General features: G+C 43.4%; 1 protein-coding gene across 5 annotated transcripts in view; it reads left to right on the top strand.

The window, feature by feature from the left end:
- The window catches only part of mast2 (microtubule associated serine/threonine kinase 2), a 240,637-nt gene that overhangs the window by 194,532 nt on the left and 22,627 nt on the right, over positions 1-23,478 (top strand). For all 5 annotated transcript variants that reach the window (XM_034179342.1, XM_034179341.1, XM_034179340.1 and 2 more), the window contains 11 exons: positions 8,513-8,614; positions 10,181-10,313; positions 10,522-10,589; positions 11,864-11,967; positions 12,382-12,590; positions 13,226-13,364; positions 14,711-14,843; positions 15,404-15,569; positions 16,198-16,299; positions 16,911-17,033; positions 18,466-18,575. In XM_034179342.1, coding sequence (XP_034035233.1) covers positions 8,513-8,614; positions 10,181-10,313; positions 10,522-10,589; positions 11,864-11,967; positions 12,382-12,590; positions 13,226-13,364; positions 14,711-14,843; positions 15,404-15,569; positions 16,198-16,299; positions 16,911-17,033; positions 18,466-18,575 — 1,389 coding nt within the window. The remainder of the gene's footprint in view (positions 1-8,512; positions 8,615-10,180; positions 10,314-10,521; positions 10,590-11,863; positions 11,968-12,381; positions 12,591-13,225; positions 13,365-14,710; positions 14,844-15,403; positions 15,570-16,197; positions 16,300-16,910; positions 17,034-18,465; positions 18,576-23,478) is intronic.

Genomic DNA, 23,478 nt, shown 5'->3' with positions numbered 1-23,478 from the left:
CTTGTAGTTCTGAGGGTTTGTAAGAGTAGAATGGGAGGCAGAGCCTTCAGCTTTCAGGCTCCTCTCCTGTGGAACCAGCTCCCAATTCAGATCAGGGAGACAGACACCCTCTCTACTTTTAAGATTAGGCTTAAAACTTTCCTTTTTGCTAAAGCTTATAGTTAGGGCTGGATCAGGTGACCCTGAACCATCCCTTAGTTATGCTGCTATAGACGTAGACTGCTGGGGGGTTCCCATGATGCACTGAGTGTTTCTTTCTCTTTTTGCTCTGTATGCACCACTCTGCATTTAATCATTAGTGATTGATCTCTGCTCCCCTCCACAGCATGTCTTTTTCCTGGTTCTCTCCCTCAGCCCCAACCAGTGCCAGCAGAAGACTGCCCCTCCCTGAGCCTAGTTCTGCTGGAGGTTTCTTCTTGTTAAAAGGGAGTTTTTCCTTCCCACTGTCGCCAAGTGCTTGCTCACAGGGGGTTGTTTTGACCGTTGGGGTTTTTACGTAATTATTGTATGGCCTTGCCTTACAATATAAAGCGCCTTGGGGCAACTGTTTGTTGTGATTTGGTGCTATATAAATAAAATTGATTGATTGATTGAATAAAAAGTGAAGAATTAGCAATCACAAGAAACTGACTTATAAATTATTAAATATATACAGAATGTACAGAAACTTTATTTTCAGTGATTTTAGAACAAACTCCTGAATTTAAGCACGCAGTGCTGCTGAAATATTTTTTCATACACAAACACATCGTGCCAGGAATAAATGATCATTTATAAGAGAGTGGTGAGTGAACAAACCATTCGGTGTCATCCTCCATAACGCTGCTGCTGCTGCTGACAGCACCACTTCATCCTCTTTCTGTCGCGTTCAGTTGGAACATACACGGTTAATATCTTCATCAGAAACTTCCTCATCTTCTTCAAAAACAGTCGATATGTCACTTAAATCTTCGCTATAATCGCACACTATGTCTTCGCTGTCTGTGTCTGCCGTGTTGGTAAACAGAGCCGCGCTGCGACACAACTACTTGAGTGACGTCACATCCGTCGCAGCAAAAAAGTAGGTCAACTCGGAGGCGGAAAATTCAAATTCTCAGATGGGTAACGAAACGTCTACTTGTTCAGTGTAATTTTATGGTAAAAAAAAACAAAGACAACATGTGGAAAAAGCTTTTTTTATTCTTCAAGAATATGTAAAAACATCATAGCATGACAGGGACACTTTAAGGTGGAAGCTTGTCAGCCTCTTTGCTGCGCTCTTGTGGTTGAGTTTAGAATCACATCAGTTTGCATTGCAGCACAACAATTTACAGGTTTTAGCGACTGGTCCGGCGATTGCTCCAATTTAATTTTGCTGAGTATCATCATCATGACAACTCAGCCACATGGGGTGTGCAGCCAGTACATTCTGAGTGCCGGTCCCAAGTCCGGATAAATGAGGAGGGTTGCGTCAGGAAGGGCATCCGGCGTAAAACAAGCCAACCGAACTATGCAGACTCAGAATCGAATTCCCATACCGGATCGGTCGAGCCCGGGTTTACAATGTCCGCCACCGGTGCTATTGCCCAACAGGGTGCCGGTGGAAATTCGGCTACTGCTGGGCGAAGACAACGAAGAAGAGCCACGAACAGCGGGAGAAGAAAACTAGAAGGGTGGAAATGAGAGTGGGGACTTTGAATGTTGGTAGTATGACTGGTAAAGGGAGAGAGCTGGTTGATATGATGGAGAGGAGAAAGGTAGACATATTGTGTGTGCAAGAGACCAAGTGGAAGGGAAGTAAGAGCAGGAGCATCGGCGGTGGGTACAAGTTGTTGTACCATGGTGAGGACAGGAAGAGAAATGGTGTTGGGGTCATTTTAAAGGAAGAGTATGTTAAAAGTGTGTTGGAGGTTAAGCGAGTGTCTGACAGGGTGATGAGTGTGAAGTTGGAAATTGAAGGGGTGATGATGAATGTCATCAGTGCATATGCCCCACAGGTAGGTTGTGAGATGAAGGAGAAAGAAGATTTCTGGAGTGCGTTACATGAGGTGGTGGAGAGTGTGCCCAAGCATGAAAGAGTGGTGATAGGAGGAGACTTCAGTGGGCATGTTGGTGAAGGGAACAGAGGTGATGAGGAAGTAATGGGTAGATATGGTATCAAGGATAGGAATGGGGAAGGACAGATGGTAGTTGATTTTGCAAAAAGGATGTAAATGGCTGTGGTGAATACCTACTTTAAGAAAAGGGAGGAGCACAGGGTAACATATAAGAGTGGAGGAAGGTGCACACAGGTGGACTACATCCTTTATAGGAGATCCAAGCTAAAAGAAATCACAGACTGTAAGATGGTGGCAGGAGAGAGTGTCATGAGACAGCATAGGATGGTTGTTTGTAGGATGACTTTAGAGGTAAAGAAGAAGAAGAGAGTAAGAGCTCAACAAAGGATCAGATGGTGGAAGCTGAAGGAGGAAGACTGTTGTGTGAAATTTAGCGAGCAGGTGAGAGAAGCACTGGTTGGAGGGGAAGCAATTTTGGACAACTGGAAAAGTACTGCAGATGTGGTGAGGGAGACAGCTAGGACAGTACTGGATATGACATCTGGACAGTGGAAGGAAGACAAGGAGACTTGGTGATGGAATGAAGAGTTCCAGGAAAGCATAAGGAGAAAGAGGTTGGCGAAAACGTTTTGGGATAGTCGGAGAGATGAAGAAAGTAGACAGGAGTACAAGGAGATGCGGCGTAAGGCGAAAAGAGAAGTGGCAAAAGCAAAGGAAAAGGCATATTGCGAGCTGTACAAGAAGTTGAATAGCAAAGGAAGGAGAAAAGGACTTGTACCAATTGGCCAGACAAAGGGACAGAGCTGGAAAGGATGTGCAGCAGGTTAGGGTGGTAAAAGATGCACATGGTAATGTGCTGACAAGTGAGGAGTGTGTGCTGAGAAGGTGGAGGGAATATTTTGAAGAGTTGATGAATAAAGAAAATGAGCAAGAGAAAAGGCTGGATGATGTGGCGAGAGTAAATCAGGAAGTACAAGAGATTAGCAAGGAAGAAGTGAGGGCTGCTATGAAGAGGATGAAGAGTGGAAAGGCAGTCGGTCTAGATGACATTCCACTGGAGGCATGGAAATGTCTAGGAGAGATGGCAGTAGAGTTTCTAACCAGATTGTTTAATAAAATCTTGGAAAGTGAGAGCATGCCTGAGGAGTGGAGACGAAGTGTGCTGGTTCCTATTTTCAAGAACAAGGGTGATGTGCAGAGCTGCAGTAACTACAGAGGCATAAAGCTGATCAGCCACAGCATGAAGTTATGAAGCTAGGCTTAGAAAACAGGTGAAGATCTGTGAGCAGCAATATGGTTTCATGCCGAGAAAGAGCACTACAGATGCAATGTTTGCTCTGAGAATACTGTTGGAAAAGTACAGAGAAGGACAGAAAGAGTTACATTGTGTGTTTGTGGACTTAGAAAAAGCTTATGATAGGGTGCCAAGAGAAGAGTTGTGGTATTGTATGAGGAAGTCTGGAGTGGCGGAGAAGTATGTTAGGGTAGTGCAGGACATGTACAAGAATAGTGTGACAGCGGTGAGATGCGCAGTCGGAATGACAGACTCATTCAAGGTGGAGGTGGGATTACACCAAGGATCAGCTCTGAGTCCTTTCTTGTTTGCAGTGGTGATGGACAGGTTGACGGATGAGATCAGACAGGAGTCCCCATGGACTATGATGTTTGCAGATGACATTGTGATCTGTAGTGATAGTAGAGAGCAAGTTGAGTCTAGTCTGGAGAAGTGGAGATATGCTTTGGAGAGAAGGGGAATGAAAGTCAGTAGAAGCAAGACTGAGTACATGTGTGTGAATGAGAGGGAGCCCAGTGGAATAGTGCAGTTACAAGGAGTAGAAGTGGTGAAAGTAGATGAGTTTAAATATTTGGGGTCAACTGTTCAAAGTAATGGAGAGTGTGGTAGAGAGGTGAAGAAGAGAGTGCAGGCAGGGTGGAGTGGGTGGAGAAAGGTGGCAGGAGTGATTTGTGACCGAAGAATATCAGCAAGAGTGAAGGGGAAAGTTTACAAAACAGTAGTGAGACCAGCTATGTTGTATGGTTTAGAGACAGTGGCACTAACAAAAAGACAGGAGGCAGAGCTGAAGATGTTAAGATTCTCTTTGGGAGTGACAAGAATGGACAGGATTAGGAATGAACATATCAGAGGGTCAGCTCAGGTGAGACGGTTTGGAGACAAAGTCAGAGAGGTGAGATTGAGATGGTTTGGACATGTGCAGAGGAGGGACCCAGGGTATATAGGGAGAAGGATGCTGAGGATGGAGCCACCAGGCAGGAGGAGAAGAGGGAGGACAAAGAGGAGGTTCATGGATGTGCTGAGGGAGGACATGCAGGTGGTTGGTGTGACAGAGGAAGATACAGAGGACAGGGTGAGATGGAAACGATTGATCTGCTGTGGCGACCCCTAACGGGAACAGCCGAAAGACAAAGAAGAAGAATCATCATCATCATGACATTAAATTATTTTCATGATTATGCATTTCTTAATGCAATTATATGATTGGTTGATTTTACTGTTCATTCATATGTAGCAGCGCAGAGTGCATTTGTTTTTTTTATTTCCCCTTCCCTTTCCGTGACAACCAATCACAGCTCTTACAGGATCACGTCATACCTAAGAACGGGGTCAACCCCCCTCCTCACTGAGACAGGGGTTTCTGTCAGCTCCTTGCCCAGAGTTGCTCTCAGACACCTCCTGGGTCTCTCTGAGGCCGGGAGGCCTTGACAGGATGTTTTAGGCTCAGTTAGGAGCTCTTTGAGATGCACCGAGGATACGGGCCCTGAAGTGTTACAGGTCAGGAGGCGAGTGTGAACATTATTCAAACTCTCCTAATAATGATAACATTATTATTATATTATTAAGGGAGGTGGTGGCATAATGGTTTGCACGTTGGACTGGGACACCAGCGATCTGGGTTCGTTTCCTGATTGCAGCCGCGCTCCCAACTGGCTCCCTCAACAACAGTGCTGGGGAGGAGTGAGAGATGCGTGCCGTGGGCCCTTCTGGACACAAGCTTCGCACTTTCGTTGGCTATGCATGTTAAAGATGATCCTCTTCTTCATTCATTGTTCTCAGATCATCTGAAACCTTCATTATGATTTTAATTTAATGAATAAAATCATATTTGTTTTCTTCAGTTTTCTGCTTCTTGCTCTCTCAGTCCTTCACTTCCTCCTCTTAATCCCATCAAACCCTTTGTTCAGACACTTTTCTCCTCATGTCATGACCCCATTACCGAGCTCACAGGAGACCTCCTCCTCATCTCCTCATTCCGCCACCTCCTCCAACCCCTCCTCACTCCTCCTCCCCTCCTCCTCACGCCTCCTTCCCTCCTCACTCCGCCTCCTCCTCCCCTCTTTCTCACCCCTCCTCCTCACTCCTCCTCCCCTCTTTCTCCTCGCTCCTCCTCTCCTCCTCCCCTCTTTCTCCTTGCGCCTCCTCTCCTCCTCCTCTTGGCCTTCTCTGCTTGTCCTCCTCTTTTATCTCTCCTCTACCTATTCACTCCTCTTCTTCCTCCTCGACCTCTCTCATCCGTCCCCGTCTTTGGGCCTGAATGACCTGCCGGCCAGTCACCGTGGCAACCCACATCCAGGGCATCCTCTGGTGGACCTCGTTAGACCTCCTGTAGGTCACCTGAGGGCATCTGGTCAGGCGTAGTGCTAACTCAGTGCTGGTTATCTGTCAGAGAGGAGGTGTGGTCAAACCGACCGTGATAACCACTAACTGAATAACCGTAAACAGCTAGCTACGTCCTGTACAAGAGGTGAGCTGATTGGATTTTTAAGGGGTACTCTGCATATAGTTGCATATTAATGAGGTTCAAGTCCTTTCTGTGGTTCATGAACTTCATTAGCGTTATGTGTAGCACTGTAGAGAAGGTTAGTACGTTAGTATGTCTGGCCAGTCAGCATATGGATCTGTCCCGGTTCTGCTATGGCGATCCTCAGCAACACAGGAGGAACCACAAGAAGAAGAAGAAGAAAAGGTAAACAGTTTTTTTTTTTTTAAAGAAAAAACGTAGTCTACTCAAATGTTGAACAGTCAGCACGCGGCTCCGACGTCTGTAACATCAGCGCGCTGTTCCTGTAGCTGCGGCCTTTTGATTGTTTATTTGAAGCTAAACATTAGCATAAAGACTGCTGATAGGTTACAACTGATCCTTCGGGGGGGCATGGGGGGCATGGCTGGATGAGGGCTGTTGAGAGAAGCCCTGGAATTTCCATCCCACAGTGTCACAGTGGGTTCCCTGTTTCAACATGTCTATTAGCCAATCAGCAGCAAGGACAGCCAGCCTTTGTTTGTGACCCGCCTCCACCTCTCTGGCAACCTGTCTGCCATGAATATATGTAAATGTCGAGTTCACACGTGCACGCTCACGTTTACCCTGACAGAGAAACATGTTTCACAGCCGCCGGTCTGCTATTGTTCCGGCACGTGCTCTCTGTCTCCATTACTTCCTGATGTCTCCAGCTACCTGCTGTCGACAGCTGGCAAAATTGTGCTGTTTTCAAACTGATAAACGTTTCATGGTGAACGTGACTGAGTGCAGCGTTCGATCAGCAGGAAGGACGCCACTGTGTCTGTTTGCCCTCAGTCTGTCCTTTATTTATGGGGGAAAACCAAACTAACAAGGACAAGATGAGAGCTAATAGTTAGACAGTGCTCGGGGTTTATAATTCCTGCATAGATTATAATTCCTCTGTAAATTCAATATCTTATGTCACTCCTTGTATGTCAAAGTATTCGTGTGCCACGTTTGGCCTAATTCCAAGGTGCCGTTTGAACCGCAGAGAGACACACACACAGTTGGCTCTTCTTTAGGGCTGGAGCTATTGATTATTTTAATAATCGAGTATTCTATCAATTATTCTGGCAGTTAATCGAGTGTTTCCAGAGTTCTCCATAAGCAATGGCACAATGTCACTGTGCGTCGTCATGCAGATTGTCAAATGTAGTGTGTCCCTTTCTGTTTTCCTGGGTAATTATTTATTTTTTCACATCTTTACAAGTTTTGGATCTTTCCTGGTGTCAGGAGCTCAGCCAAAGTCAGGCCAAACTCGTAACATTTTGCTGAAATGGCGATGGGTTGTGGCTTTCTGTTTTTGTTTTCCCCAGCTTTTAAAATTTAGCCATATTTATTTATTAAGGTGATGTACTGGGTCCCTGTGTGATTTTTTTTTTTTTTTTTTTTTTTTTTTTTTTTTTAACACTTCATTTCATTTTTAGCTGGAGGTTGAACATGCAGCCTTGCAGTCACTGTTTTATTATTGTTATTATTTTATTTGAGTTACTGTGTGTGTGTGAAGTGTTGTGTGTTGCCAAAAAAAGCGAAAATTAAAAAGTGAAGCACTCAGTGCGAGTCTGAGCAAAACACAGAAGAAAGAGTGGACTTCTTCCAGAGACTGTCAGTGTGTCCGGGGATGGAGATGTGTGAGGGCAGTGCTGAGCCGCTCACACTGGGCAGAGAGAGACAGCCGCTGGCCGCTGTGTGAATAGCCATTCCCCACGTAGAGTGGAGAGCAGCCAGCGGACGAAACAGTGTTTAACAAAAAAAAACAGACAAACTCTTTCACTTTAAATGCACAGTAAGCTATTTCAGATGATCAGCATGCACCGTCTTTTGCCTAAAAGGCTTTATTTCACTCTTTGTCATGTTGGAAAGCTGTAGCTTTTGTGCTAATTTGATTAGTGCTTGCTCTAGTCTTCTTCTCTTGTTTTTCTGGGGACATTACAGCGCTACACACAGGCCTGGCATATGTACTACAACGTTAAATGAAGCTTTGAGGCACAGAATTTGCTTCAAACATTTTTTTCTCATCGAATTACTGAAATTACTCGACTAATCGTTTCAGCCCTACTCTTCATATATACTGTAGATGCAGCTGCTTGGCAGCGTATTCCACCATCTTGGATTATATTTTTGAACAACCAACCAACCATAGATCACGCTCTCTTCTCTTGAATTGGCAGTCACCACGTAAAGTCATTCTGCATTTCCATAAAACAGACTTCTCTTCTATTTTTGTCCCACCTTGCTAGCATCACAGAGACCACTTGTCTGTTCTTGCTGTAAAACATCCACTCTGAGTTAAAAGTGGCAGCTTGTCGCTTTGCCTCTGTCTCTTGTAGCTGATGTGACCAAGGGGTGATTGGGTCCCAGCCATGCATAACAACATTGTACTCCATGCAGTTAGAGCACCCTCTGCAGGACAAACTGTGTACTGACACCATTTCCAACAGTTAGTGTGTTTTTCTGCATTTTTTTATGGTTTAAGTTATCTGCAAAAATAATACTGATACCTTTATGAAAAGATTCATATCACCTGATGTTATTGACTGATATACTGGTCAGGCTCTTGAAGAGGAGTCTGTGTGTTTTTGTGCTGTTGTCGTTACATACAGCGTGGTCGCCCTCTGTTGGTTGGCTCAGGATGCAGTGATTCTTTCAGCTGAACTAATGTCGGTGTTTGTTCTTCAGGCTTACGAGCGCTCGGAGAGCGTGGAGGTCACCTTCGTCATCCAGCTGGTTAAGAAGCTGATGATAATCATCGCCCGGCCCGCCCGCCTGCTGGAGTGCCTGGTGAGAAAATAACCACTTCATTTAAGAATTCACTCACACACTCCAAACTTTGGATTTGAGCTCATTTATGAAGCAGTGACTTCAGTTTACTGCAACTAAACATCTTTAAACTTGCTTGTTTTTAGTATGAATGAAGCAAAATGAGTGTATTAAAGAATAAAATCAGCCTGTTAAGATCCGGTTTGTTTTTGTTCTCTGTGTGTGTGTGCGGAGCAGCAGATCTTATCAGTTATTATCAGTGTGTGAAAACTAATCTGCTTGACTAGAAAATTGCTTTTTCATGTTTTGCGGCGTGTTAATAAAAAGTGTCCGTCTCTGTGCTGCAGCAGCTCCTTTATGGACTTGTGTACATATTAACTGCTCAGAGTTATATAGGAATTACAGAGGCGGTTACCGCCGCCTCTGAGCACCGCCATTAATATAGCATGTTAGATTAAAAAAAAAAAAAAAAAAAAAGGTTAGAGACAGAGGATGGTGTAATATTGTGCAAAAAAACCCTCTGAATTTTTAAGATTAAAGTGGTCAAATTATATGCAGAAAGAGAAAATACGCAGAAATTCTGAGAACCACACATTTATAAGAAAAAACTTGGTGTTTTAATTGTAAATTTTTATATATATATATTTGCTTTATTCTATAAAATTAAGTTATTTGTTTTATTTATTTTATCCCTCCCTTGATGCTTATTTTATTTCATTTGATTTTACCTAAAATATCTTCAATACTTGGTAACAAAGACATAAAATAAATAAAAATTTAAATATGTGAAGTGGTGGTGCTTCATGATGGTCAAATGAGGAGGAGTCTTCAGGTCTGATTGTCAGATTATGATCCAATCAGATTTCAAACTTCAGTTCAGTTACACACCTGTCAGAGGTCAACCACTGCGTGCTGGGATTCAGCAGCAAAATGTTTGTGTTCATGACCACATTAAACGAGCTTCAGTCCAGAACCCGGCATTTGTGTGAAAACAGCGCGTGTACAGGTCGTTCTTATTCATTAATTAATTTGTTGTCATTTCTGTCCAGAACGTTTCTCACAATCTTTCTGGTAAAATTGACTGAACAAATTTCTGCCAACAATAGAAGAAAAACATCTTCATCACATCTGAACAAACTGTTTATCAGCCTGGAAACAATATGTTGTTTCAATATGAATTATTATTATTCATAACTGTAAGTTGTGCTTGTCAGGAGAAATTCTGTCCTTCTGGCATCTTTTGTGTCTTAAAACTCAAGAACTGTAAAACTCTCAAAATCTAAAATGTATCCATTAATATTGGGAGGTCATAGTTCTGTGTGCCAAAACAATCATGCTTTTATCACATTTAGAAATTACCTTTTTTTTTTTTTTTTTTTACTGAATTTTGGGTTTCAAGTAGGAAATGTACCAGAAACCCTGAATCGCTCACATTGTTCACTAGAAGATGACAAAAGCTGCTAAAATGTGCAACAAGGTCTCAGCTGTTTATTCATTTGAGGTTAATTTTTGGCAAAAATAAGAGAAAATCAGCTTAGAGTTGTGTGTGCTGATGTTTGGGTCTGATGTTTCCTCCGCCCCCTGCAGGAGTTTGATCCAGAGGAGTTTTACCATCTCCTGGAGGCAGCTGAGGGTCATGCCAAAGAGGGTCAAGGCATCAAGTCCGACATTCCACGTTACATCATCAGCCAGCTGGGCCTCACCAGAGATCCACTGGAAGGTCTCACACACCTTTTTGACTTTTTAAAATCCAGTTTATAGTTTTGTTTTAAAATTTCATTTGCTAGGCTTCATTTAGTGTTTTGTGAGCGTGTGGGTTTGAATTGTCTGGACGCTGACTTACACCAGAACTGTTGTTTGCTGGTGTCGTAAGAATCATTTTGTCGATTGATCTTCGTTCTGTATTTGTATTTTTTGTGTTTGAGCAGAAATGGCCCAGCTGAGCAGTTACGACAGCGGGAACCCAGAAACGCCTGAGACGGATGATTCTGTGGATGTACGTACGTCACAAACTTGCAGGAAATACAAATAAACATCTTACAGTCACTCTGTTACACTTTCATTAAAAATAAAAATAGAAATGAATGCAGCGACAAGAATTCATCAAATTATTTTTATTATCTAACGTAAAAATATGTTTATTAAAGCCTGAAACTGAGAGAAAACAAATCTTCATCAGAATGGAAATGTATGAATGTTGTCCCAAAGCTCATCTTCTGCAGTACAAAATTAAATCAAGCACGGCTTTTTCTGATTCCACTTAAAACCAAAGAAAAGCACAACATAGCCACCTTCAGGCTCAATCACAGCTTCCTGAATTCCTGATGACATCACTTTGAGGAGTTTTTTAAATTTTAAAATCCTTCACTATAATTCAACAGCAGGTGAGCAGAGGATTTGATTGAGAGGTCAGTGGCCATACTGGATTTTGTTTAGCCATGGCAACAGGCAGTTTCCTCTGCATAAAATATGCATCGGGAAACCGGGGCTTATTTTCCACCAGTGTTCATTGTGACGAGCAGAGTGAGCGTAAGATTAAGTTGGATTAAGAGGCTCAGTGGGTTTTCAAAATTTCCATCAGCTGCAGCAGGGCAGCTCTGGTTTTTGGGGGTTGGTGGTTTGCTCAGTTCTAGGTGAGGACCAGTAAGCTTCCAGTTTTGGTTCTGTTTCGCATCTTTTAAAATAAACAATGAGCATAACATTAAAATAAGCACAGGTGGGTCGGGCACTTTGTATATGAAGTCTTGTTGGTAATCACTAGTGATGGCAAAACGAGCCCTCATGAAGCATTAGATTTTTTTTCTTGAGCCCACTAGATGGCAGCATCGATTCAGAAAAGGGTTCTAAGGAAACTGAAGTTCATTGTGGTTTCATTTATTTTTTTGAATCCACACTGCCATCTGCTTCATGAGGCCTCGTTTTGCCATCACTGCCAATCAGAGTCCTGGTGGCCATTAGATGCCGCTGTTGCTTATTCAAAAAGTTAATCCAAAGAGCTGTTGGGTTCTGGAAAATAACATGAATATAAAATCCTGTTTGAATAAATATTTTAGGTTTTTTGTCATTTTTGGCCTGAGAATGTGAAAACGTAAAGCCTAAACATTCTCCAAAAATATTGTTTTTCTGTCATTTGGTAGAAAGTAAATGTTTCCTTTATCTTCATTACTAAGTGGACTATAAATTGTACAAAACCACCCAGAGGTCATAATAAGTCAACAGCATGTTTTCCCTTTTGTTATTTTTATTATTATTTTTTTGTTACTGTTTCAGACCCGAGGAACTTTGGTACCAGCACCTCCACCACATACCAGAACCAAAACACCTCGAGAAGAAGACTTTGAAAACATCAAACTCATCAGTAACGGCGCCTACGGGTATGACATCAGCAAGACTTTTGTATTTTAGTGTGACTCAGTGAAGCAGGCTTCATGACACTCTGTTCGTCTTTATATTCATTTTGACACTTGGTGAAGCACATACCTCTGACAAATAAAAAAGAACAAAAAGTCTTATTTCTTAGCTCCGCCCCTTTTTGGACATTGACTCCAAAGTTTGATGTTTTTTGTTTGCGTGTGTGTTGTCACCCACACACTCACACACACGCAAACAATGAACAGAATCCGTTCCAGGATTGACACCATCGTTTCAGGCGGTTTTTGTTTTTCTCGCTATAAGTCTGCTGTGTCGCAGTGTTTTCCGCCTGATTGATTTGTGGATTGATTTGATTGATGGTAAAAAAAAAAAAGCTCTGAGTGATGCAGATATTCTTCTCCGTTTGTCTCTTTCAGCGCCGTGTTTCTGGTGCGTCACAAGGAGACTCGACAGCGTTTCGCCATGAAGAAGATCAACAAGCAGAACCTGATCCTGAGGAACCAGATTCAGCAGGCCTTTGTGGAGCGAGACATCCTGACCTTCGCCGAGAACCCCTTCGTGGTCTCCATGTTCTGTTCTTTTGAGACCAGGAGGCACCTGTGCATGGTGATGGAGTACGTGGAGGGTAAAAATCAACTGCAGCTTTTTCTTCTTCTTTTCCTTCTTTGGTCATGGATCTCCACCTCCCACCCCCATCTCCTTCCTACTCACTGTAAGTCGCACAGATGTATAAGTCACAGGACCTCCCAAATTAGTATTAAAAAAACGCACAAGAAAATACGGTAACTGTTTTAATTTATTTATTTATCAACAAAAAATTTAATTTTTGATTTGTTCTACATTGTCAGTAAGATTTGCTTTGACATTTGAGATAAACTCGTAGGCTGATGGTAAACTGCTTTATACTGACTGTCATCTTCATATCAAGCATCATGAATGTTTTTTTTTTATTTACAAATAAATGTGCACTGCATTAAACTGCTTTTGCACTTCTTTAAATGTGCATTAAACTGGTATCCTCCTCACTCCAAAGTCCTGACAACAACTGCAACTTAAAAAAATCAAAGATGATCCTTAATGAAAACACTTGTTTCTTTCCTTATTCGTGTAAATAACTTCCCTTCATCTTTTATTTAGGCCACACTGAACAAGATGTGATTCACATTTTATTTTTAGGCCAACATCTGAATTCTTAGTTAAGAACTTTTTCTCCACGGGTGCTCGTACTGTGTGATGACATATTGCACGTTTCCTCTGTAGGGGGCGACTGTGCCACGCTGCTGAAGAATATCGGTGCTTTGCCGGTGGACATGGCACGTATGTACTTTGCAGAAACTGTTCTCGCGCTGGAGTATCTCCACAACTACGGCATCGTGCACAGAGACCTCAAACCAGACAAGTAAGACAAACACTCACACGGAACCAAATCACACCGGAGACTTCTATTTCTGCTTCCTGTTTATTTTGTAGTCATCACAAGCTCTCGCTCTCTCTCTCTCTCTCTCTCTGTCTGTCTCTCTCTCTCTCTCTCTCTCTCTCTCTCAAATCATGTGATTAAAATTTATAATTGCATGATTGTTCATAGTTAACTTGTGGTTGGGTTTTTTTTAACACATTCCCCCCCCCCCCCCCCCCCCCCCCCCCCCCCCCCAGTCAGTCCACTTAGTGCAGAATTGTGGTAGTAAAACTAGGACACTCATAGTGTCGGTGACTGAATGATGTTTGAGTTATTATTTTTATTATTATTATTGTTATTGTCATCGTTTTTGTTGTTTATGCTACAAGATGTCTTTAAGAGTGGACCTTTACTCTGGGGGGGGGGTTGATGGTGGTATCATCTTCCTCCCTGATTGGCTGGGAGGAAGATGATACCACCAGAAACCGACTCTGTGTATTTCAAGCGATGCGTGTTTTTAGTATCACAATCACTTATTGTCATGGCACAATAAAACAGCACAATAAATTTACTTCCACGTGCATCCTCAAAAACAGTGCTCGCACTCACATATAACTGGCACTCACATATAACTGACACACACACATACACACACCAGTAAATGTTAAGCGCATCGGGGGGGGTGCTGCTGATGTGTGTTAGGAGCTGCCCAGATCTTTAAACTCTCTCTGTGGACTCTGAGCCTGTGACCGCTCGGTGCTCATGAAACAGAACCAGACGTGCACCGTGTCACAAGCACATACCGAGCTTATGGTGAAACCGACAGCCAGCGTGCGTGCACTTATTTAATGCCTCTGAATTTAATGAATCCAGCCCAGATGAATCAAAAAAAATGGTAGAGTTGGTGTCAATGCGCTTGTTTCACATACGAAAGGTTCCCAGTTCAACCCCACCCCTCCCCATTCTCCATGTAATGTGGAGTTGTGTAAAACTTGCAGCTCAGTTTTGCTGTGGTGACCCTGAGCGGAAAAACCAGGGAGAAGCTGGCAGGACTCACAAGTTCAATCCAAAAAATGTGGTGATCAGGCGTTTCTGCTCAGGGAGGATTTTTCTCTGCTGCCGTCCACAACGTTACTGCTGGTGTCCCAAACGACGGTGCAGGCTGAGGGACACGGAGGGTGTGTGCACTCCTACCCTACAGGTGGCGCTGTACTTCATCTGATTGAGCTTGTGCTGTGAAACTCAATTGGAACAGCTTCCTTATGTTGTTTTTTTTCCCAAGTTGTTATACTTGCAGCATTTTTGTAAAAAAAGTTCTTAGCTTCTGGTTTTGTGTTTTTGTGCGTCAGTCTTCTGATCACCTCCATGGGTCACATCAAGCTGACGGACTTTGGCCTCTCGAAAATCGGTCTGATGAGTCTGACCACGAATCTGTATGAAGGACACATCGAGAAAGACACCAGAGAGTTCCTGGATAAACAGGTAACTGGTTCCTGCTCTGCCCTGGGTCATTATTAGCCTGTTAAACCTACAGAAGTATTTACAAAAAAGATTCAGATGTTAACGTTATTATCCATAAATAAACTGCACACACAATGACTTTGTTACACATGTCACAGCAGTCTAAATGGACCCAGTTCAGGTCTAAATTTTGCACACGGTGGAAAGTTTCTACCTGTACAAACGTAGAATTGTTGAACTTAAAGGTCGTTCAACTTGAAACATCAAAGTAAATAATTTTATTGGGAACATTTAAAAAAAACAAACAAACTGTCCAGAATGACTCCTTTAAACTGTGGACGTGTCCACGGCAGGTTAGTTTTCATGAGGGATAATCTGGACCAACATTTGGAGGTCATTCTAAAATATACAATTATAAGATAACAATTTGGCCAAACTTGGCTCTGAATAGACGTTTTCATATAAAATGTTTCAGGCTGTAGTTCAATTGGCATGAATTTGACATGAATTTACGTTTCCCAGGTTTTTTTTTTTGTGTGTGTGTGTCCATGTTGAGAGGTTTTTGGTGATTTTTTCTGCAGGTTTTTGGCACTCCAGAATATATCGCCCCAGAGGTAATTCTCCGTCAGGGATACGGGAAGCCCGTAGACTGGTGGGCCATGGGAGTCATCCTGTACGAGTTCCTGCTCGGCTGCGCTCCCTTTTTTGGAGACACTCCAGAAGAACTGTTTGGTCAGGTGATCAGTGGTGAGTCACGGGGCGCTTAAACTGCACCCAAAAAAACCCCTTAAATCTGTCTCATTATTCTGCCTTGTTTTTTAAAAATTATTATTGTTATCAATTTGTTTTTATTGGTCCAATCTCAGCTGTACTTTTTCTAACATCCAAAATCATGTCCTTCAGTTACAATCTGCAGATGCTTGTATCAAATGAATAAATTGGGGGAAAAAATTAATCCCTTTAAAAATGTCACAAATATTTGAGTTATTACATGTTGCAAGTGAAACCAAATTTCCCTTTCTGGAATAATTCTGCAGTTGTGTTTATTTTATGTGACAGAGCCCCCCAGTGGACACATTGTGTATGTACAGCAAAAAACAGAAGAGCTTCGCAAACCATAATAATATATAAATATATAAACTGCAAATTATCATTGTTCAAAATCAGATCCACTTATTTAGAAGCAAAATGGAGAGAAATGTTCTGAATGTCAGAAAGAAAAATGTTCTTATAGAAATAGAACAATGAACATGTTCTAGTGAAAGAAAGATATTGAAAGACCTGGTTAGTGGGTTTGATGAAGGGGTCTGAGTCCCGGTGGATAGTCGTCGAGTTTTCTTGAAGTGAGAGTTGATGTTTTGATGTTGTTTCGTAGATGAGATCATGTGGCCTGAAGGCGATGAAGCTCTGCCTCACGACGCTCAGGACCTCATCTCCAAGCTGCTCCGACAGAACCCTCTGGAGCGGCTGGGCACCGGTAACCACTTTTACCCTTCCTGCTGAAGCCTTCACACACACACACACACACACACACAGCTGTTCCAAAAAATTAATACGTCTGAAGAAATCTGTATAAGCTACGGTTTGGTAGCGCATCAGATCCAGACTGCTGCTGCACATCACCGTGTCTCATCGCACAGAACCGCCGTGCTTCCTGATTCCCGCACTCAGGCCGCGTTCCAAGCCCCGCCTCCCCCAAGGAGCCACCTCTCGACCGCAGACAGGTGATGCGTGGGTGTGTCCTCAGCCTCGTGCAGCCACTGCCGTCCTCAGCACTGAAGCACAGGGACGTGTGTTTCTCTGGACGTGATCCAGCAGTGTTGGGGAAGGTGGAGGACACGCCCACCTCTCCACCTCTCCCCTGGCTGCAGCAGATGGATCATTACCTTGGAAAGGTGGGGATGGAGCGGCTGTCTGCCTGGGTGGTTGCCATCCAGGACACCATGCAGTTCTGCCGCGTGGTGGACGTAGTGATGTGCAGCAGCCCAGCCCTGACTCGACCCAGATAGAAGTCCTTCAGGTCCATTTTGGTTTGGTTCCAAACTTTTGGACCAGAGCAGATCTCTCGTAACCCCGCCCCCTCCACAGGAAGTGCCTTTGAGGTGAAGGAACATGCCTTTTTCACCAGTCTGGACTGGAACGGTTTGCTGAGACAGAAAGCAGAGTTCATCCCCCAGCTGGAGTCTGAGGACGACACCAGCTACTTTGACAGTATGTCTGTCTGTGTCTCTGTCTGTGTCTGTCTCTGTGTGTCTGTCTGTGTCTGTCTCTATGTGTGTCTCTGTGTCTGTCTCTGTCTCTGTGTGTCTGTTTCTGTCTTTGTGTCTGTCTGTGTCTCTGCCTGTCTGTGTCTGTCTGTCTGTCTCTGCCTGTCTGTCTGTTTCTCTCTGTCTTTGTATGTCTGTCTCTGCCTGTCTGTCTGTGTCTGTCTTTGTCTGCCTGTGTCTCTGCCTGTCTGTCTGTCTCTGTATGTCTTTGTGTGTGTGTGTGTGTGTGTGTGTGTGTGTGTGTGTTTGCCTGTCTGTCTCTGTCTTTGTATGTTTGTCTCTGTCTCTGCCTGTCTCTGTCTTTGTATGTCTTTCTCTCTGTGTGTGTGTGTGTCTGTCTGTCTGTCTGTCTGTCTGTCTGTCTGTCTTTGTATGTTTGTCTCTGTCTCTGCCTGTCTGTCTCTGTCTTTGTATGTTTGTCTCTGTCTCTGCCTGTCTGTCTCTGTCTTTGTATGTCTTTCTCTGTGTGTGTGTGTGTTTGCCTGTCTGTCTCTGTCTGCCTGTCTGTCTGTCTCTGCCTGTCTTTGTATGTTTGTCTTTGTGTCTGCCTGTCTGTCTGTGTCTCTGCCTGTCTGCCTGCCTGTCTGTCTCTGCCTGTCTGTCTCTGCCTGTCTGTCTCTGTCTTTGTATGTCTTTCTCTGTGTGTGTGTGTGTTTGCCTGTCTGTCTCTGTCTGCCTGTCTGTCTGTCTCTGCCTGTCTTTGTATGTTTGTCTTTGTGTCTGCCTGTCTGTCTGTGTCTCTGTCTTTGTCTTTCTCTGTGTGTGTGTGTGTGTGTGTGTGTGTGTGTGTGTGTGTGTGTGTGTGTGTGTGTGTGTGTGTGTGTGTGTGTGTTTGCTTGTCTGTTTCTCTTTGTGTGTGTGTGTCTGTGTCTCTGTCTGCCTGCCTGTCTGTGTCTCTGTCTGCCTGCCTGTCTGTGTCTCTGCCTGTCTGCCTGCCTGTGTCTCTGCCTGTCTGTCTGTGTCTGTCTTTTTATGTCTTTCTCTCTCTCTGTCTCTGTCTTTGTATGTCTTTCTCTGTGTGTGTGTGTGTGTGTGTGTGTGTGTGTGTGTGTGTGTGTGTGTGTGTGTGTGTGTTTGCTTGTCTGTTTCTCTTTGTGTGTGTGTGTCTGTGTCTCTGTCTGCCTGCCTGTCTGTGTCTCTGTCTGCCTGCCTGTCTGTGTCTCTGCCTGTCTGCCTGCCTGTGTCTCTGCCTGTCTGTCTGTGTCTGTCTTTTTATGTCTTTCTCTCTCTCTGTCTCTGTCTTTGTATGTCTTTCTCTGTGTGTGTGTGTGTGTGTGTGTGTGTGTGTGTGTGTGTGTGTGTGTGTGTGTGTGTGTGTGTGTGTGTGTGTCTTCTGTGTTTTCAACACATGCACCACACTTTTCTTTTTCTCTCAGCTCGGACGGATCGGTACCATCACGTGGACTCGGAGGAGGAGGACGACACCAACGATGACGAGCACGTGGAGTTACGACAGTTCTCGTCCTGTTCTCCGCGATTCAACAAGGTAAACATTCCCAGTGCCTGAAGCCGGGATCAGGATCCAACAAATACTGTCCAAGGAGTCTGTAAAGGCACGATGATCCCTTTTATATAAGACATACATAATACATGTATTGAGGTTTTTTTTTAGTTCACTCAGGCTGAAGGTCCGGTGAGATTATGTCGTGTGTCTGTTGGTGTTGGCATCAGCGGCAGCATGTGTCAACATCTTTAGACTCTCTAATCTCATATATAGACATTTGTCAGCCATTTATGCAGCAGTCAGCAAACCCAAAAACATCCAGTGGGTTTTGTGAAATATTCAGTTTTGACCTTGATATGACCCCTGGGCTGTGATCACGCCCACTTTTCCAGTTGTCACATTAAACATGTAATTCTCAGAAACCAATGAAGCTGAAACTTGGTGTGCATGTTCTCACCCATGATGACAACAAAGTTTGTGCGAGGCGTTACAATCCGTCTTCAAATATGGCTGCCATGGCGGGCATATTGAAAGAGGCACCTTGAGCCATTGGTCAGCAGTTTTTAAAGATAGAGATAAGAAACCAGTTTTATTTGTTATTATCTATCGTCCACCTGGTCGTTACTGTGAGTTTCTCTGTGAATTTTCAGACCTTTTGTCTGACTTAGTGCTTAGCTCAGATAAGATAATTATAGTGGGCGATTTTAACATCCACACAGATGCTGAGAATGACAGCCTCAACACTGCATTTAATCTATTATTAGACTCTATTGGCTTTGCTCAAAATGTAAATGAGTCCACCCACCATTTTAATCATATCTTAGATCTTGTTCTGACTTATGGTATGGAAATTGAAGACTTAACAGTATTCCCTGAAAACTCCTTTCTGTCTGATCATTTCTTAATAACATTTACATTTACCCTGATGGACTACCCAGCAGTGAGGAATAAGTTTCATTACACTAGAAGTCTTTCAGAAAGCGCTGTAACTAGGTTTAAAGATATGATTCCTCCTTTATGTTCTCTAATGCCATATACCAACACAGTGCAGAGTAGCTACCTAAACTCTGTGAGTGAGATAGATTATCTCGTCAATAGTTTTACATCCTCATTGAAGACAACTTTGGATGCTGTAGCTCCTCTGAAAAAGAGAGCCTTAAATCAGAAGTGCCTGACTCCGTGGTATAACTCACAAACTCGCAGCTTAAAGCAGATAACCCGTAAGTTGGAGAGGAAATGGCGTCTCACTAATTTAGAAGATCTTCACTTAGCCTGGAAAAAGAGTCTGTTGCTCTATAAAAAAAAGCCCTCCGTAAAGCTAGGACATCTTACTACTCATCACTAATTGAAGAAAATAAGAACAACCCCAGGTTTCTTTTCAGCACTGTAGCCAGGCTGACAAAGAGTCAGAGCTCTGTTGAGCCGAGTATTCCTTTAACTTTAACTAGTAATGACTTCATGACTTTCTTTGCTAATAAAATTTTAACTATTAGAGAAAAAATTACTCATAACCATCCCAAAGACATATCGTTATCTTTGGCTGCTTTCATTGATGCCGGTATTTGGTTAGACAGAAACAGCATTAGTGAAGGTTACAAATGATCATCTTATGGCCTCAGACAGTGGACTCATCTCTGTGCTTGTTCTGTTAGACCTCAGTGCTGCTTTTGATACTGTTGACCATAAAATTTTATTACAGAGATTAGAGCATGCCATAGGTATTAAAGGCACTGCGCTGCGGTGGTTTGAATCATATTTATCTAATAGATTACAATTTGTTCATGTAAATGGGGAATCTTCTTCACAGACTAAGATTAATTATGGAGTTCCACAAGGTTCTGTGCTAGGACCAATTTTATTCACTTTATACATGTTTCCCTTAGGCAGTATTATTAGACGGCATTGCTTAAATTTTCATTGTTACGCAGATGATACCCAGCTTTATCTATCCATGAAGCCAGAGGACACACACCAATTAGCTAAACTGCAGGATTGTCTTACAGACATAAAGACATGGATGACCTCTAATTTCCTGCTTTTAAACTCAGATAAAACTGAAGTTATTGTACTTGGCCCCACAAATCTTAGAACATGGTGTCTAACCAGATCCTTACTCTGGATGGCATTACCCTGACCTCTAGTAATACTGTGAGAAATCTTGGAGTCATTTTTGATCAGGATATGTCATTCAATGCGCATATTAAACAAATATGTAGGACTGCTTTTTTGCATTTGCGCAATATCTCTAAAATTAGAAAGGTCTTGTCTCAGAGTGATGCTGAAAAACTAATTCATGCATTTATTTCCTCTAGGCTGGACTATTGTAATTCATTATTATTAGGTTGTCCTAAAAGTTCCCTGAAAAGCCTTCAGTTAATTCAAAATGCTGCAGCTAGAGTACTGACAGGGACTAGAAGGAGAGAGCATATATCACCCATATTGGCCTCTCTTCATTGGCTTCCTGTTAATTCTAGAATAGAATTTAACAGTCGTCTTCTTACTTATAAGGTTTTGAATAATCAGGTCCCATCTTATCTTAGGGACCTCATAGTACCATATCACCCCAATAGAGCGCTTTGCTCTCAGACTGCAGGCTTACTTGTGTTTCCTAGGGTTTGTAAGAGTAGAATGGGAGGCAGAGCCTTCAGCTTTCAGGCTCCTCTCCTGTGGAACCAGCTCCCAATTCGGATCAGGGAGACAGACACCGTCTCTACTTTTAAGATTAGGCTTAAAACTTTCCTTTTTGCTAAAGCTTATAGTTGGGGCTTGATCAGGTGACCCTGAACCACCCTGAACCTTAGTTATGCTGCTATAGACTTAGACTGCTGGGGGGTTCCCATGATGCACTGAGTGTTTCTTTCTCTTTTTGCTCTGTATGCACCACTCTACATTTAATCATTAGTGATTGATCTCTGCTGTCTTCCACAGCATGTCTTTTTCCTGGTTCTCTCCCTCAGCCCCAACCAGTCCCAGCAGAAGACTGCCCCTCCCTGAGCCTGGTTCTGCTGGAGGTTTCTTCCTGTTAAAAGGGAGTTTTAACTTCCCACTGTCGCCAAGTTCTTGCTCACAGGGGGTCGTTTTGACCGTTGGGGTTTTTCCGTAATTATTGTATGGCCTTGCCTTACAATATAAAGCGCCTTGGGGCAACTGTTTGTTGTGATTTGGCGCTATATAAATAAAATTGATTTGATTTGATATTGACCTGAAATGTAGTACAGGAGTAGCACGTAGGTAGCTCCAAACTCATCTGATGGGTTTTTAAGATTTTTTTTTTTTTAAACCTTGATACAGTCTTTACAGTTTGGACATCCCCACTTTTCTAGCTGAACCTGTGATGTCTTATATCATCCAGTGCCTGTGGCACTATACATACATACAGTGGGGCCAAAAAGTATTTAGTCAGTCCCTGATTGTGCAAGTTCTCCTATTTAGAAAGATGAGAGAGGTCTGTAATTTTCATCATAGGTACACTTCAGCTGTGAGAGACAAAATGAGAAAAAAAATCCAGGAAATCAAATTGTAGAATTTTTAAAGAATTTATTTGTAAATTATGGTGGGAAATAAGTATTTGGTCAATAACAAAAGTTCAACTCAATACTTTATAACATAATCTTTGTTGGTAATTACAGAGGTCAAACGTTTCCTGTAAAGCCCCGTTTACACATAGACGGTAAGAGCTCCTGGAAGCGTCCCGGAAGAGTTTTTGGCCGTCTTAAGGATCAAACGCCGTTGTTAATGCCGGCACTAGGGGGCGTGGCTTAGTTCCGGCTTTACTGGGAATCGTCGAAAAAATTATTCAATATGTCGAATAATTCCGGGAGCGCTCCCGGAGAATTCGCGTGATGACGGAGACAACACAAACAACGACGTTTGATACTTTTTAATCGCAGTTTCATCCTGCCCCTCCTGTAGTGCTGCAGTTTACACCACCGTAATTGGCGGACGGCGTTGTATCCCTAATCAACGGCGTGTAAAACGGCGATAGAGCCCACATTGGCGTCCTCAAGAGCGTTTTAACTGGCGACAGAGGCAGACAAAACGGCGGCGCTAGCAGACAGTACGCTGTTCTAAACGCCACCTCCCGGTCGGTGTTCCAAACGGCCGATAGGCGGCGGTCAGTATAAAAACGCTAGCGCGCTGCATGCAGGCCTCTCACTTGCGGCCAGCTCCAGACATTCGTGCAGAGAAGCTCCAGTATGCCTCCTAAAAGAAAATTGGCAGCGGCAAGGACTTACCAAGAGGTCTGGTTCAGAAGCAGGGGGGAGGCCTGTGGTGGAGACGGAGCAACACATTGAGGAGGGGGAAAGGAAGGAGAAGAAAAGGCTGAGGATGATCTCCCTCCCCCTGAAGTGACAGAGGCATGTATTCCTGATGTTTCAGCCTATTATACTCTGGGGGCGGTGCCTATATGCAAAAGTTCCTGGAGTAACGCAGGATTTGCCTGGATAAAACCAGCGGTACACAGGGCATTATCGGCGGCAGCAGAACACCGCCGTTCTCACGCGCGTCTTAACCTGCGATTGTAAAGGATAGAACTGGGTATTAACCCCCGTTGCCTGATGTGTGCCAGATGCTACTGCGTCAAAATGCCACTTTATTCGGCAGATTTAGCGGCGTTTTATCCGCGTATTTGCGGCTAGTACAACAGTCAAAACGCCGGCGAAATGCTCCGACCCCTTTCCGCCGTGAAAACAGCCAGAACTACCGCGAACTTCAGTCTACGTACTACCCGCCGACAAAACCGTCTATGTGTAAACGGGGCTTAAGTCTTCACCAGGTTTACACACACTGTAGCTGATATTTTGGTCCATTCCTCCATGCAGATCTCCTCTAGAGCAGTGATGTTTTGGGGCTGTCGCTGGGCAACACAGACTTTCAACTGCCTCCACAAATTTCTTATGGGGTTGAGGTCTGGAGACTGGCTTGGCCGCTCCAGGACCTTGAA

Source organism: Thalassophryne amazonica, chromosome 10 (genome assembly GCF_902500255.1).
Source record: "Thalassophryne amazonica chromosome 10, fThaAma1.1, whole genome shotgun sequence".
Lineage (NCBI taxonomy): Eukaryota > Metazoa > Chordata > Actinopteri > Batrachoidiformes > Batrachoididae > Thalassophryne > Thalassophryne amazonica.
The sequence above is the reverse complement of the archived record's forward strand: the minus strand, read 5'-3'. Positions and strand labels throughout refer to the sequence as shown.